The sequence below is a fragment of the Lissotriton vulgaris genome, chromosome 7 (genome assembly GCF_964263255.1).
Source record: "Lissotriton vulgaris chromosome 7, aLisVul1.2, whole genome shotgun sequence".
Lineage (NCBI taxonomy): Eukaryota > Metazoa > Chordata > Amphibia > Caudata > Salamandridae > Lissotriton > Lissotriton vulgaris.
The window spans coordinates 752,173,566-752,190,226 of record NC_141695.1 but is presented as its reverse complement, the minus strand read 5'-3'; the positions used below and the strand labels follow the sequence as shown (position 1 = coordinate 752,190,226).

The following is a 16,661-nucleotide window of genomic DNA, read 5'->3' as shown; positions in this document are numbered from 1 at the left end:
CTATGTACCCACAAATAGGAATGACCATTTTACAACTCAAATGGAAATCCATAGGTTTTTCCGTACACTACGTTTAAAACATTTTTTTAGTAAGACCCCTATCTACAATGACCCCCATAGTGTTACGGGCCTCCGATGTCCATCTACGTTTTATCCTGCCAACAATCTAATGCCAAAAGAATTGTTAACTTTTGAAAACGTGGTGTTGGTGGAGCTGGACCAACTATTTAAAAAAAAGAGGAAGTATGTAAAATACAATTTTACTAAAGAACAACATGAGACATTGAATGGACTAGCCAAACGTGATGATATTTACATCAAACCCGCCCGCAAAGGGGGGAGCATAATAGTACAGGACAAAACTGATAATGATAGGGAGGCGTTACGCCAACTGAGCAACACTCTTCACTACACTAAACTTAGGGGAGACCCAACAGAAATAATCAGAAAAGATATACTTACAACAACAAAGGAGGGCCTGGATGGGATGTGGTTAAGCCAGAAAGAGTATGAGTATTTAAATAAGAAAGGTTTTACGATTCCAGCATTTTACACACTCCCAAAAATCCATAAGCGCGAGCAAAACCCCCCCGGAAGACCTATTGTGGCGGGGTGTGGGTCAGTTCTTCAACCCTTAGCGGAGTATTTGGACTTTTTTTTATAAAACCCTTTGTGCCACTTACAAAATCTTATACTAAGGATAGCATAAGTGTCATAAATGCTCTTGAAGGGGTGCCATTTGATCCCAGCAATAACATCCTAGTAACGATGAATATTGAGAGTTTATACTCAAACATTCCGCAGAATGAGGCTTTAAATATTCTCGAAAAAATCTTAGAGACCCAGACCCACCCAACACAAGTACCTGTGGATTTTGTTATCAAATGTGCTAAAATAGCTCTTGAACGCAATTATTTCCTATTCAATGAAGACTTCTATGGCCAAAGAAAAGGAGTGGCGATGGGAGCGATTTTCGCCCCAGATATAGCCAACCTGTACGTGGCAGATTTCGAGGATAAGGTAATTTATAACAATAACCCTTTTGAAACACATGTAAAAAAATACCTTAGGTATATAGATGATATCGGCTTAATTTGGGAGGGTCCAGAGGATCACCTATTGTCATTCCATGCATGGCTAAACGAGCAAAATAACAATCTACAATTCACTATTGAGCATAGTAACCATTCTATAAATTTGCTGGACCTTAAGATTACGAATGACAATGGTAACTTAGTGGTAAATCTATACACGAAACCCACATCTCGTAATACTCTGTTCGAAATATTCCAGCCATCACCCTAGAAATCTCCCTTTTGGTCAATTTGTGAGAATCAAACGTAATTGTACCAAAAGGGAGGATCATTTCAGAGAGGCAAAAATCCTCCAATTGAAATTAAGTGCCAGACAATACCCACACAGACTGGTGAAACGGGCTCTCAAACGTGCATGGTACTATGATCGGACAGCACTGTTGGATGAGAACAAGGGAAAGGATAAGGCTGATAACACTATTGCTTGTGTTACTACCTTTGGAACTGAGTCCAACCAAATTAAGAAGATTATATCAAGAAATTGGCATTTAATACAGAAAGTTGAAACACAGTTAAGTTTCCCTCGTTTTGCATTTAAGAGAGCTAGGAACCTGCGCGACCATTTGGTGAAAACCTACAGGGAGCCATGGGGAAACACCATTCAGAGTCTATGGGGACTGGCGCCGGTAGTGGGTCATTACCCGTGTGGACAATGTGTAGCATGTGATACCACTAAAGTGACTAAATCTTGTGTTCTAAATGGGAAACAAGTTATGCTGAAACACCATTCCAATTGTTTGACGAAGAACGTCATATACTGTAAACGATGTCCCTGTAATTTAACATACATTGGGAAGACCACACAGGAAGTGAAAAAAAGAATAGCGCAGCATCAATCACGAATTAGATGCAAGGTACTGACAGCACCCCTAGTAGAACATTTCATTCACAAATCACATGGCCCTAAAGATATGACATGGTTTGTGCTGGAGGTTGTCAAGGGTTCTAAAAGGAGGACCAATGTAGATCGTCTGCTAACATTAAAAGAGAATAGATGGATATGGACCAGTAAGACGATGGAGCATGGATTAAATCAATAAGTGGAATGGCATAGCCTAGCGACCATATGATTAGAATTCTTGCTATGATGTAACTTGGAATTTCCATTGTTAAGATTGAGGTATTCTTTAACTGGTCCTTCCTAGGGGGGTCGCGTCCCGGAGAATCAGTCATCTATTGTCCCATGTATATACTGATACTGACCGGTTTTTCTTGGATTCACTTGATATTTTCTATTGTGTTTGATTATTTTGGCAATTGCTGTGATATACGTATTTTCAACGTCTTTTATATAGTGAATGTGGGTGGTGTACAATTCGTAAATTTATCGCCCCGACTTCAGTAAGGGCTTTGATTACTACTTTCACCTTTCCAATATGGCCACGTCCGATACATGCACGCTAGTAACCATATGCGCATGCGTGAACCCTACGCGAGTATGTCCATCGTCCTCTCGCAGCTGTGTACTGTAGACGCTGACTGAGAGAGACGAGGGAAGTTCCCCGTCGCAAGTTGAGCATACGAGTGAGTACGAGTGCGGAGCACGAGTTTAGATTAGAGGGGCCACGAATTTAGATTAGAGGGGCCTCCTGTAACCTGCGATTTCATAACAGTGGACGTCCCTGTTTTTATCTTGTAGGTAAGACGGTATGCAATTACAAGTATATAGTGGACTGATACCCGTTTGACCCGTAGTACCCTTTCAACACTGTGGAGGTAAGCTATGCTTCCAGTCATTTGGTGTTAACGTAGGTGTAGATATTAGTTGGTCTAAGGAAACACTGATCGGGCATTTTTGATTATGTGCATATGCAGGAGTACATACACATTTGATTGGTCTTTACTGAGAAGTCTGAAATCGATCTTGAAGACTGGGGAGATTTATTTCTGTTTAGTGAGTATTGGACACCCCGTTGGGGCTTGATTCATGTAGATAAGTTTGGATTGTCACACCGGGTGTGGTGACGGCTAGTTTAATGTTAGCAGACAATCAATTATATTGGACATAGGGAGTAGAGTCTAATATACTGTATATATTGTATATTTTTGTAGATATCTTGTGCAACAATAGTCCTGAGGATGGTCTTGGTGAGAATTACACGATAAAGACCGAAACGTCGACACTTATGTACCGTTTGGTTTACAATCAGCAACAACAGGATTTGTAAAAAGAATTGATGAAACAGCTGACTGATGTGTCAGGAGCACTTTATGTATATATATGTTTAGTACATACAGTACCAACGGTATAACGCACTACTAGAAGCTGTATTGAATGTGGTAGTGTTTTTTTGTTGCCTAGTCTTTGTATTAATCTTTGTAATAATTTGTTACATATATTCGTCTCAGGTGTGATAAAAAGCCAAAAAAAGATACTACATTTCTTATGTTCCTTTCAATCAATGTACATATATATGACTTGATATAAAATGAGTAATGTTATGAAATAATTCCTCAAGGCACATTTTTTCTATTGAACTTACGTTACCCTGTTCCTTGGGGAGTATTGGGTTGCCTTCTTCAAGTGAATTGAACTTCTTTCAGACCAAGCATTATTTCAAGAGAATGATACACAGCCATAGAGGGAGGACGATTCAGGCCATGAATGTATTCTTATACTTACGTCTTTCCTTTGTGTATTTTCCTTAGCTTTGTATTGGTCTTGTCTTAAAAGGTATTAACCCCTGTACTATCACTACCACGAAAGAAAGCTCTTTCTGAGATTGCTGCATATGCCAAGTCATGGGGCTCAGGATCTCAAATCGGGCCTGAGAAAACAATTGCTTGCAATGGGTGAGTGTGTGTGTATTCCTCAGTGTATTCAGGAAGGTTTTGTAGAACATGAATAGCCAATGTGGGAGCACTCCTATTACCATTTCAGCTTCTGATGTAAAGGTGTTTTGTTGTATTTTAGAGGGCCTGGCAGTTGGTGTTGGCTTCGGAGCTGTAGGAAAAAGTGCATCAGCAACATTTGAAAGTGCAAGGTAAGTGCCATGGGCTTTGGGCTCCATATTCATTACTAAAAATATTGTTTTTACACCACACTTCTTGCAAAGTTTGCCTTCCTGGGATAGAAATACTGTTACACATTCCAAGGTTAAATTGTAATTGCATTTATATAGCTCTTACTGACCCTGATGAGGCGTCCCAGCACTTTTCGGCGAGTAGCACTGCACTCCGGAACCCAAAAAGTATTAGTGATGTGTTAGTACAGGGAGAAATCAAATTAATTTGAGCGGTGGACATGTGAGTCTGTTAGTTGGATTGAAAAGGATAGTGGGGGGATAGAAGAGGGAAGGGTCTAGAAGGTGTTTTCTTAGAGATTATAGCTGTAGGAGGAGGTTTGAGATGAGTAAAGAGGGAGGCGGAGGAGTAGAGTCAGAGAGAAGGGCTTAGAAAGGCTTGTTTGGGAGATCTGAATAACCTCAAGAGGCTTGAGGTTATTCAAGGATTGTAGAGGAGGGAAGAGTCTAGAAAGGGTTATTTTGGGATCGTAGTAGTAGAATGGTGTTTGGGATGAGTCCGAGAGTGGAGGTAGAGGATATATTGAGAGAGGCATAGGATGAGATATAGGGTAGTGCATTGGATCTGCTGGATTAGAACTAAAATAATAAATATAAAGATACATAAGTACATGGAAGGTATATATGTATAAGAAAGGTAATAAATGTAGATTTAAGTTGTATTCAATAAACTTAGACATTAAAATGTTGCAGTACTTTAAGCTAATTTGTTTATTGTATTAATTTATGATAAGTTCTTTTTGTAATTAGATGGTGAAGCAATTGTAGATAGTTATGATAAAAATTTATTTATTTATCCAGTGACCCATATATACACTTTAAACTTAGAATAATATAACTATGAGTAATATGCACACTTGATAATCAGAACTAACAAATATTTTTATAAAAACATAATTATACATATTTATACAAAGGAATACACATATGTAAGTACACATATGTAGTCCATATAAATGCTTACTTACACAGGGATATGCTGTATATTTTTGTTTGAGTATGGTGGTTATGTGGTGCCGAGCCAACTCTTGAGTAGTCTTCTGAAGAAAAAGTAGTTATCCGTGGAGTTCTATAGTTTGGCTGCTTGAACAGATAAGGATGGGCCATATGTGGTTTTTATTTTGTATGCTAGTGGCATTCACTCATCGCAACACACACTGACGCCTATTACCACCTAACTGACAAACTTCGATGAGCATCTTTGTATCCGAGACTGTATTGTGACCGCGAGTTCTAAGAATAGGAAAGGGCCTTTTCCTGCCCATGTGAGTATATTTGTGCAACAATGCTCTTTGTAGATCTCACAGTGCAGATTCATTTATGTGTGTGGTAACAATATGTTAGGCTGACACCTGCACTGTTAAGTCAGACCTACAAAGAGCCTTGTTGCTCAAATATACTCACAGCGGCTGCACCTAGTGGAGTATTTATCTCTCTCTTCTCATGCTATTGGGCCTTCGTGCATCACTGCTCCTCCTGTAGAGTGTTAGCTTTTCAATGCACCGGAGGTTATACATCTCAAAGTACACTGAATCATCACACACTATCTCATAAATACTCAACTGCCAAGGTTTCAGATTGCTGTGTGTGACATTTTCATAATTTCAGTGAAATTATGGGTGACATTTCAAAGACTACGAGTGACACTTTCTTGTGACCAAAAATAAAGGAATGAAGACGAGGGACACATATAAATATCAGAAATACACCCATTTGAGCAACAAGAAACTCTAAGAAGATTTAAAAACGACTGAAAAGCACCAGTAATGGAAGGGCACTTATCTAACTGACATGGCACACAGACTCCGGTCATGTGTAGGGTTATTTTGTTTTTTCCATTCTGCACTATAATCCGCTTACAGTAATGCCTTTAAAAAGGATAGTGTGGATTTCTGGTGAGTATACACTTGCCATAAAGCCTGTCAGTTTCTGGTCATGTTACACATTATTTCTGGGTAAGATGAGCGATATGTGTGTGTTACAACTGGTCCACTTCTCCAGCTCAGAATTGTTACATTCGTCCATACTTGCACTTGATAAAGCACCAGGAAGGCTCTACCAGGCTGTGCTTACATAGTGCTTGTAAAAAAGTAAGAACTTGTCCCCTTCTCCACTCAGATCGTTTGACTGAATTTTTTTACTTGGAGAGGCCGGTTGGACCACTTGGTGTCATTGTGTTTTTTAATTTCTTTTCCTCTCCCAGATGGACGAGAAATAATTGTCATCCAACCTGAGATGTAAAATAAAGAAAATAATTTTCCAAATAACAAGAGTGGGGTCTAGGGATGGGTTATGTTGCTCGAGGTCCAGGTTGGAGGCTATATGTAGGGTTTCTCTGAAGTCGATGGTGGGCTATATCCACCAGTAAGTGGAGGGGAGAGAAGTGTTACGACAGTCCAATTAGCAGGATTTTACACTCAGCAGAGGTCACTGTGAGCGTGCAGGCCCTAGTGTGAGCAGTGCTGAAGTGCGAACTCATGGGAGTGGGAAGGTGTCACTGGGGCAGGGCCTGCTCGGACGGTTTGAGTCGGTTCTCTTGCATCTTGTATCTGGAGGGGAGGGGTATTGGAGGTATCCCCCGGAGGGCTTCAGGCCATGAGAGGAGAAAGGAAGAGCCTGATTTTGAACAGCAGCAGTGAGCTGCTCCTTTCCACAGTCCTCTAAAAGTTACCTTCTCCAGTCCAGTCACTTCTCGAAAGCGAGGAGGAAGACTAACCCCCTCAACCCTACATTAAAAAGCAAGACAAAACAGCCCGGAGTATACAGCCAGGAACTGACCCCTACAAGCCTAGAGTGACAGCCACCCCTTCACGAAAACGAACCCAAGAGTGATCCCTAGCCCCGCAGGGGTGCACCCCAGAAGCTGGACACCCTTGCTACAGAAACTCCAACTCTGTTTCTTTATTTAGGAGTGAGGATGCTGCTCATTGATAGGGGCCTACCGTAGACCAACCTACCATTCAAGAAGTGTCTGGGTGAGGCTGGAAGGGTATGCGCAAACATATGTGTTTTGACTGTCACGCTCCCCTTCCTGTCACATGTTCCACAGGTAATGCTTTTTGCCTTCTGTCCTTAGCCCACTAGCACCTTCAAATGTGTTACTTCTACCTCCTGTCACCAGAGCCCCCTTTAGAAGACGTTAGTCTGCCTCTCTCCATTAAAGTCCAGAGAACATTTTGCAAAGTATATGTTTTAAAACGTACATTTTTTTTGTTAAATTCATTTGCGGTGCATATAACTTTAGCCATAGGACAGGAAGCTGATCACTGACTGAGCGCTAAGATCATTTATAAAATAATGCAAATTTTTGAGTCTCTGAGAGGCAGTCCAGAGGCGCACCACTATCTGAGACTGAAACTTACCTTGCGAGGCAAGCCGCAGCAATTCAGTTTTACAGCTGGGCCGCCTGACTCCTTAGAGTTCTCCTGGCCGCAAGCACGTCGACTTCACCCATTTATGCTCAGCAGCAGGCAGCTGCACAGTGTGTGCTCTGTGCTGCACGATCCCGTGGGGTTGGGTCCGGGCTCCAACGTAGGTCGCGTGGATGATGGATCATTGGTTTGAATTTGCCACGCATTGGTGGTAGGAGTGCCATTTCCACAACCTGCCTCCTACAAACTTTAATAAAAACTGTAGTCACCCATTTACGCCGCAGGCTGCAGCAGGACGTAACGTCCTCCGCCTATTAAGTCATGGTGCAAAACCTGACTCGGCGTCACAATGTCTTGGTAATTGGCATTGGACATTGCCTCTCCTGACATCACCTAGTCGGAATTAGATAATGCCGCTCCGTGGCCCTATCGATAAATTGTAGCCAGTAAGTATTAGCTCAGCTAGCCAGGAGCCCCTTAAGCTTGCTGGGACTCGGGAGCAGTGCTCGTTGCCACAGCCTCTGGCTTTCCAGCTTCAGCATATAAGTGCTAGGCTTGACAGCGCAGGCAGGCTAAAGCCGATTATGCATGGCTTTGCATTTCAGTGCGGTGATGCGATTCACCACAACAAAATGCGTTAGCCTAACGCCTGATGCGTGATACTTAGCAGGGCTGTAAATACATTGTGTGCAGAAACCAATCGCTTTTTGTCATTTTTTCACTGCAGCAAGTTTTCTATTGTTTACTAGGATTAAAAATGAAAGCAAAGCCTATTTTCTTTTCCAATGTTTGTTACTCCAGCTGTGATTAGTCGTTAACTAAAAGAGGTTGTTATAGTGTTATAATCATTAAGGGAGGAGTCCCTGTATACCTGATTGAAAAGGGGTGTGTTCTTACAGCTGTGGGTACTACTGATTGTCCATAAATACGTACCTGTTTGGCTAAAGAACTATCTGTGTTGAATCTGCAAACCCTGGTGGTATATTGTGAAGTTTGCCTTAGTACTCAATATTTTATGTGCTCTCATGTACACCCACCACAAAGTGCGAGAATGCAATGTTCAACATAACATAGGGACTTACTGCTTCTATGCAACCCAGGTATGGTGTGTCGAAAGCTCCTTGGCAACCACAAAGGTCATGTGACACCCCAGATTCCTACATGTTCACCCATAACAAAGTGGCATAACACCCATGTATATACTACCTTGCACCTTCCTGACTTGACCGAGCACTCTCTTGCTTCTTGTATTGGAAGCTCCACTGTCTCTCAGGTGAACTTGGACCACATGCACCAAAACCACACATAGCCTACCTAAAGACGTGACTTGAAGCCACAGGTCCACCAAACGAAGAGTATTATTATTAATAGTTGCCTGTACAGACGTTTCGCCTGAACTCGTCAGATCTCCGAGTGAGTGTGTGCTTCCTGGATACCAAAGATCTGCATTCCAAGTTTGTCTAACTGCATGTACCTCGGACAATCAGGTTGTTCACAAGTATGGTGTGAGAAAACATTGTATTGCACTATTTAACCTTTAACTAAAGTGAATTAATTCTTATACCTTTTATAAAGGCGAAACAATATATAGACAATATATTGGGTGCTATTCATGTGCCATCTGTACCCGAGCGTTCTGCCCCACACATCCAGGAAGTAAGCCTCTGGTCATTTCCAGCCCTTCCCTCAGAATCAGAACCCAGTGAAGGGGAGGCACTTGCCATTGAGCTTGTGTTAGTAGTTGGTTCCTAAGGTTGCAGAAATATCTGGCATTGCTTGTTACTGGGATTGCTCTGCAGTTTCTCAGTTGACAAACCCCAGACATTGACAATCTGTGGTACTTGTTTCTGGAAGTGCCTACTTGCCCTTGAATTCACTAAGCTTCGGAGATTGTATGTATTTAAGATTAATTCCTTTTTTATTTGAACAGGGTCAAACTGGGAGAGAAAATCGGCCCAGGTACCAAAATAAAAGTGCCCCTCCATAAGTGAACTTTAAAACAAAAAAAAGGCCCATGTTTGTAAACTGGGTAGTTTTTGGGGCGCTTCATAGGAAATCGACCTCTTGGAATCACTTCAGCTTCAGTAGAAGCTCGTGCCTGTGGTCCTCACAAGCGATTGGCCTTTGCGTCTAGGCTTTAGTACTCAATTGGCCAAAGGCGTGTGGAGGTCCCAGTTCTTCTGAAATGTTGACTCCCCGGGCGTTTTGCTCTCCGGAGCCAGCAGCGGCGCACAGGGGCCATGTGTTTTTAATTAGCATGCCTGCACTTGTCTCCCAGCAGTGTCTCTCCCCCCTCGTGCAGGCCGTGGTTGTCGGACTTTCACTTTCCCAGAAAGTTTGTGCCTGGGGTCCCGGTCTGGAAGTTGGAGTTGTTGGAAAATCGTCTGACTTTATAGTGGAAATAATCGGTGATGAGGTGGGCACTTTAGGTAAGTACTCAGAACAAATTTGTTTCGATGCAGCTCGCCGAACTAAGTGTCAGCAAAAGCATGTGTCTTCAGTACCCAGTGTTCTTAACAATTATGAATCCTACCACCGACTGCAACACTGACCTTTGTGCTCAAGAAACCCTTACCAGCAGCCCTGCCCCCCCTTCGGATGCTGTAAACCTGCATAGGGAATGCCGTATGGCTGAGTGAGATATTCAATTCATTATAGAAAAACAATTGCCGCAACAAGAGCGCTGCAACACCACAACTAGCCGCAGGCACTTGTTATTTTACTGACTGCGGATACTCTCTGAAGCATCACCTACTGAGGCCTGGGTATGGTATTCATTTAAAATAATGAATGCATACTTTGGAATTATACAATATACGTTTTTTGAACAATGTTTCACCAGCATTACTCAAGCATGCATACCATCATTTTTTCACATCGACCTTTCATTATGTGGCAAACATACTTCCGTATACTTTCTAAGAAACATCTAGCTTTAAACACAATAAACTGGATTTGCATCTATTTATTGTGCTTGACCCATGACAGTCCTGCAAGGGCTCCGGCATATAAAACCTCGGGTCCCAGAGCCTAAGTGCACTGCACCACTTGTGTTTTTTTCCTTCCCCCGTCACCAGCATACTTCAACCCGCAACACTGCCCTGCACCACTTTGTCAGACTAAGAGGCCACATAACATCACAGATGTTGTGTGTTTAGAAATATCCATGGTTAAAGAGCTGCTGTCTAAATTGGGTAGTTAATGGGTGGAAAAAACACACTGATATATCTCCTCTGAATTCTAAAAACTGCATAGGTGCAGGTATTGATGAAAAACGTTCTGAAACTTGCCTAAGCATTTTGCTTCACATTTTTAATCTGAGGCAGAGGTGCTAAAAGTAAGATACTCTGGAAAAGACATGCCCAAGTGTACTTACACACACACATGCACGTGAGAAGCATCATGCCAGCTATATGACACTGTATCTGTGCTCTCCTTAAGTGAAACTTTGAATACTGTGCGTGGGCTCCCAATAAAAACTGCACAAGCCATTTTATTGCATTTTTTAAAAACATATCACCTTTTCCTAGTGTGAAACGTTGGGACAGAATGAAAATGAGAAGTGAACGGTTTCGGAGTTATGACGTGTGGTGCGAGCACAGGCATCTTTGCTGTTTTAGTTACTTAAAGGTGCATTCCTTCAGAGGAGTGCCGGTCTCCTCGCCTTTCGTTGCTTGGTATTGGATGCCTCGCCACTTTCCTCCTCCTCGAAGGCCTGCAATAGAACTGAGTGGGCTTGTGTACTGCCTCTAGGCGCTTTGTGGAGGGTGATGCGCAAGGCTGCCTAGGTTGTGGTCTTAGGACAGAGGGGTTGCGTGTCTGCTGTTTTTTTCACTGATTTGTCTTCTTAGGAACCGTCAAGATGGATGCATTCTTTAAGGTACAGCCCTTCTGCTGTTTCTTACACACACTCACCTAGCACCATTTTCATTCACACAAACGGTTCACTCTTTCTTTCACACCCAGTGTGTAGTAATTGTATAGCTCTTCAATACCTGGTGGCACAGCTCCCAGGATAATGTGGTGCATGGCTAAACTCTTGATAGGTCCCAAAAGCGAGACCTATTGGCTATGCCAATGCTTGTTTTAACTTGTAAAGACACTCCGCATAAGTGTCTTGCACAGTATGGAAGACTGCATGGATATATACTTGCTGCAGGCAATGTTTGTTTTAATGTCGGGCAAATCAGCAGTAAAATCCAGTTCAGCATACCATAACATAGGCCCAAAAAACAACCAAAAAAAAGCAGCGCCCACACTGACCTTTCAGACCATCCCTTCGGGCACTGTCTGGTTGCCCTACAGGCCTGTCCGTCGCTGCATTAGAAAAATACATCACTTATACAAATTCAAGATAAGACTAATTAAAAACATCTATAACATTCAGGCAAATATTGCAAATTAAAAGTGGATAAAAGAGATACACATCAGCTGTGAGGTGTTATTATTATTATTAACAATAATCATAACATTCATTGTATCCAACTGTGCATACTGCTTACTTCTGATAACTACCCGTGTTTTGGGCTCACTTCATGATATCGGTGCAGTGGTCATGTTAGGACATGACCGCTGCACCGAGTACCCATGCCCCGCCGTCCCCCATGACTGCAGTACCATCAACAGGAAAAGAAGAGGGAGCCAAAGTTCTTGCACACTCATGTATGAGTGAAGACACACCCAACTTAACTTTAGAACCACGTCTTAAGTACATGTCTTATCCTCTCAACAACTTTAGCAATAATGTGTTATGTCTAAAGTAGCAGAAGTGAGGGGCTCTTTTTGGTAGACGGGCTGGGACTCTGGGAGACATAGTACTCCTGAACAACTAGGGTGACCAACCGTCTGTAAATTTCACCGACCATCTGTTATTTGGAAGTCACGTCCGTTGTCCGTGATGATCCCTCTTACAGACGCCTTTTGTCCATAATTTTTGGGGTTACAGGGCCCTGCACTGCTCACCTTTGAAATGCCTCAGTTTTCTGTGAACTCCCCGCTAGGGTCGCCTCGCACTCCTTTGTGCTCAAGAGCAGCCCCTCTCCAGCCTCTCACAGACTGTGATGGACCCATTGTCCTTCTGTCTGCGGGCTGATTGTGGCATACAGAATGACAATGGGCCAGTCTGGGCAATTAAGGCATGTGGTGGGCCTGAAGTCAATGGAAAAAAATGTAACGAATTAGATGGAAGTAACATTGTCCAGTTACTTTTTAAAAAGAAGCATATGCAGTCGGCCACGCATTTGTACGAGTTAGAGCTTTTGTTTATCTAATACCTAATATAAACTTATTTTGACTTCCACTTATGTTGGCTGTCTATTTACATATATAATATTGCCCGATCTCCTCTGATGTGTCTTTAAAACTTATCTTTTGTCCGAAAGTTTTGTCCTGAATTTTGACCTTCTGTCCTGAATTTTGACCTTCTGTCCTGAATTTTTGTCCTGAATGTTGACCTTTTGTCCTGAATTTTTACACTCACTGCTCTGAATGTGCACCAACACTGCTCTGAATGTGCACCGATGCCAGTTGTTCACCCTATGCACACCCAAGTTGTTTCTCTCCCCCCCCCCCCCCCCCCGCCCCCCAAAAGGCTGAAGTGGCTTAGAATTGGCTTGACTCATGTAAGTTATATTATGCTCTCAGCTTTTTCTTTCTTCCTCAAGTTGCTCTTATTTTTATGTTGGCTTTGTGGGGCAGTGGCATGGATGAACACATAAAATCAAATCCTGAGAGTCCTTTTTTCTAAAACAAAAATTACTATTGCACTGCAAGAGCTCTTATGGTCCTATAAAATAAACAGAAACCCAAGACTGCAAAAAACATTTCATTGCTGCTACATTAAAGACTTCTCGTCCTACCAAATATGGCAACTCGGTGCCTGTCTACAACTCTATGAAATCCACTTGGGGGCCATTTTGTTTGTTATATTGTTTTGGGATGTAGTTTGCCGCAGTATCTGTAGAGTAATAGCCGGCGACCATAGATCAGTGGGAGAGCGAGCAAGCAGGGCTTCAAATGTATAGCCCTCTTCCATCAACACAAATAAAATGTAATAAGGTCCCCCCGGAGGCGAGCCTTCAGCCGGTGAGTTTAACATTAGAAATTGCGGCTTCGAAGCAGTGGATAAATCATTAATATCTGCCCTTGGCCTGGTGGGCTGGGAATTTGTGAAGCTCAACATATGCCCGACATCAAAACAGCCTCTCTGGTTACAACAGCTAGACAAGCTGCCTTTTGAATCCTAAGGCAATGTGCGCTAAATGTGTCGTAGCTCTGCTTGCTTTCGTTCCCTTTTCTCGTAAATATCTGCAGTGCACTGGGTGGGGGTCTTTGGAAGGCGCATCCAGCTGAAAGCCCCTCCGAACCCCAACGAGTTCTATAATCATGTGTAGCGTGTGTTCTTTCGCTTCCTTTTCTCGCCCCTTTGTCTTCAGTTCTGCTTCTCTTGTGTGCTTTTTTGTATGGCTCTGACAGTGCGTCAGCAAGTTATTGTATTAGCTGAAGCCAGTCTCGAGCTGTCACACTTATCGCAATCATGATAATAATGGCATAGTGTTTTATGTACAGTTTGCTGCTTTTTTTAGTCTCCTCAGTACTGTAAAGGGTAGACTGTTATCCATTGGTGCTCATTTTATAAACCGCTTTTTCGGGTTGAGTGTTTATTGGTTTTTGTAACGTGCTCAGACACTAAGTGGTTGCAGGGTATTGATGAAGAGCTCAACTTCTAGAAGATCTTAAAAGCCTGGGAGCAGAGAACCCTTAATCTGGCTGTGGGATGAAGGCGGAAAAGCATTTTTATGTAATATTTCTGGGAGAGCATTCCAAAAAGTGAAATATAGGGCGATCTGCATCTCGGCCTCCAAAGTTTCACATGTGGAGGAGCAGGAGGGATGTCAGTTGGTGCTAGTCTTCTGGGCTCACCACTTGACATGTCTTACCAATATTAAAAGGGGGCACCATCAGAGAGGATGTATGTCATTGCAACGCATGCTTTTACAACGCATGCCATTACGACGCAACTTTTACAACGCAAGTCGTTACAACGACTTGCGTTGGGGGGAGCTGGATAGTGAATAGTTTAATTTACTATTCCAACTCCAGTCCCCGTGGATATTAGGGAAGGTGTTGGATAGTAATTAAACTATTCCCTATCCTAGAGCGCCCTCCAGCGCAATTCGTTGTAATGACTTGCGTTGTAAAAGTTGCGTCGTAATGGTAGTGCGTTGTAAAAGTTGCGTTATAAAGGATGTTTCCCCATCAGAGAGGTTGTGAGTTAAAGAGGAGCAGAGTTTAAACCACTGTGTCCAACATCCTGTTGACAATGTTTCCCATTTTTTTTTTTTAGTAAAATGGCACTGGGCACTCACTCATGCTAAGTGGCGCACTCTGTGTTTATTTTGCAAAAGAGTAAGTGCTGGTGACAAAAAATGTCCTTAGACGCCCATGTCCTGAACTATTTAATGTCAGTGTGGCGTATATCAAGGATTTGTGGTCTTGATTCCACCTCATGTCTCTTTAATCCACCACCAGACGCTCCTGTCCTTTTATTTCTCTCTTGCAGGTTCTTGCTTTTGCCATTTATCGATGTTTTGCCGTCTTTCTATTCCTCTTTTCCTCCCTTTTGGGTTTTTTCCTCTTTTGCTCTGGGTCAGAGTTTGGTGAGGAAAAATAATGAGGGCTGGAGGGCACTACCTGCAGCCACTGGGTCAAATTAAGTACTGGGCCTCACATATTTATATTGGACTCTCAAGTGTGGGTTCCTACGGGTCCCCTTTGGTGGGGAAGCAAAATTGTTTTCCAGATCCCACCCAGTAAGTTTGGAGTCTGATTAGGCATTCTAAGAAAGTGCTTCTTTTTGCATGACCACCCCTCAATTTTTAGGTTGAGCATTCAAGTCTTCTTGTACATACTTTTGTATATACTTATATGTGTATGTACTTTGTGGGCTCTGGAGATCAGCCCTAGGACTTGTCTGATTCCGCTTAGGGACTTTTTTTGTCTGTTCAACTGCCTCTGTTTACTGTCTTGATAGAAAACGACCAGTAGAGGTAAGTGAAATACCAGAATAGCTTTCTGCTTGTTCAACTACCTCTATTTAACTTTCTTGATAGAAAACAACCAGAAGAGGTCAGTCAAATACCAGAACCACTTTAGCATTCTCTAGGGTGCAGTCCACAGAAATTGTCTTCCACAAGCACCCGTAGACCATCATATTTTTTTCAAATCTTGTATTTTCAGTGATATGACCACCAAAGGCCCTGATTTTATATTAAAAACAGAACTTTGGATTATACCATTTCCTGCTGAAAGGCAATATTTTTCTCCATGTGTTCCCATACCTGGCGTGTCACACATTTTGGTACTTACTTTCCCACCTTGTTAAAGAACAGTAGATCTCTCAGCACCCAGGCTAATGTGCTGCATAGCTAAATACATATAAGATCCCAAAGGCGAGACCAATTGCATTGCAAATGCTTATTTGGACTGATGCTGCCTTTTTCTGATTTTGAAGTGTATTGGAGCCTGCTGACCAGGCCCCAGTGCATTTGCTCTGAACCCTTTCCTTTTATGTGCAATTGGCTAATCCCTGATTTCCATATTTAGCTTCCCCATAAGTCCCTAGTAAATGGTACAACGTGTGCCTAGAGGCAGTATGTTAAATGTCACCAGGAACTGTAGCACGTATTGTGTTACTACTGCTGTGACAAAGTGAAAACATGATACTAGGTCTACTATTGCAGCATTGTCAGAAAACTTTTAAACTGCCAATACGACATGGCAAAATTACTCTTTTGCCATGGGCAGATTTTCCTTTTTAATATTGGTGAGTCACTCAGAAGGCAGTCCTTAGCAGCCCATAAGGCAAAGTGCCAAATTAAAAAAAAGGACTTTTGTTATGACTCAAGCACAGCAAAAAGGGCTTGTGTGATAACACTTATATTTTATCTTTTAGAAAGGTGAGAATTCATACACCACCCGTGTATGATACGCAGCTCTGTAGATTATCCTCTGTTCCACCTGCAGTCATTGGGGCTCCTGAAGGTGATGGGTAACATGATCACATGGTTGACTCCCCACCACCAGATGAGCTGTAGCTTTTTGAGCTAACTTGAATTGTTTAGCAAGATTGACTAATATACTCCACATTAAGAAATACCTTTATTGATTCATGC

At 42.4% G+C, this 16,661-nt stretch overlaps 1 protein-coding gene across 2 annotated transcripts in view; it reads left to right on the top strand.

Moving 5' to 3' along the window:
* SLC39A11 (solute carrier family 39 member 11) overlaps positions 1-16,661 on the top strand; it is a 2,411,801-nt gene that overhangs the window by 2,009,963 nt on the left and 385,177 nt on the right. For both annotated transcript variants that reach the window (XM_086930982.1, XM_086930981.1), the window contains exon 7: positions 4,009-4,078. In XM_086930982.1, the coding sequence (XP_086787108.1) occupies positions 4,009-4,078 (70 nt within the window). The remainder of the gene's footprint in view (positions 1-4,008; positions 4,079-16,661) is intronic.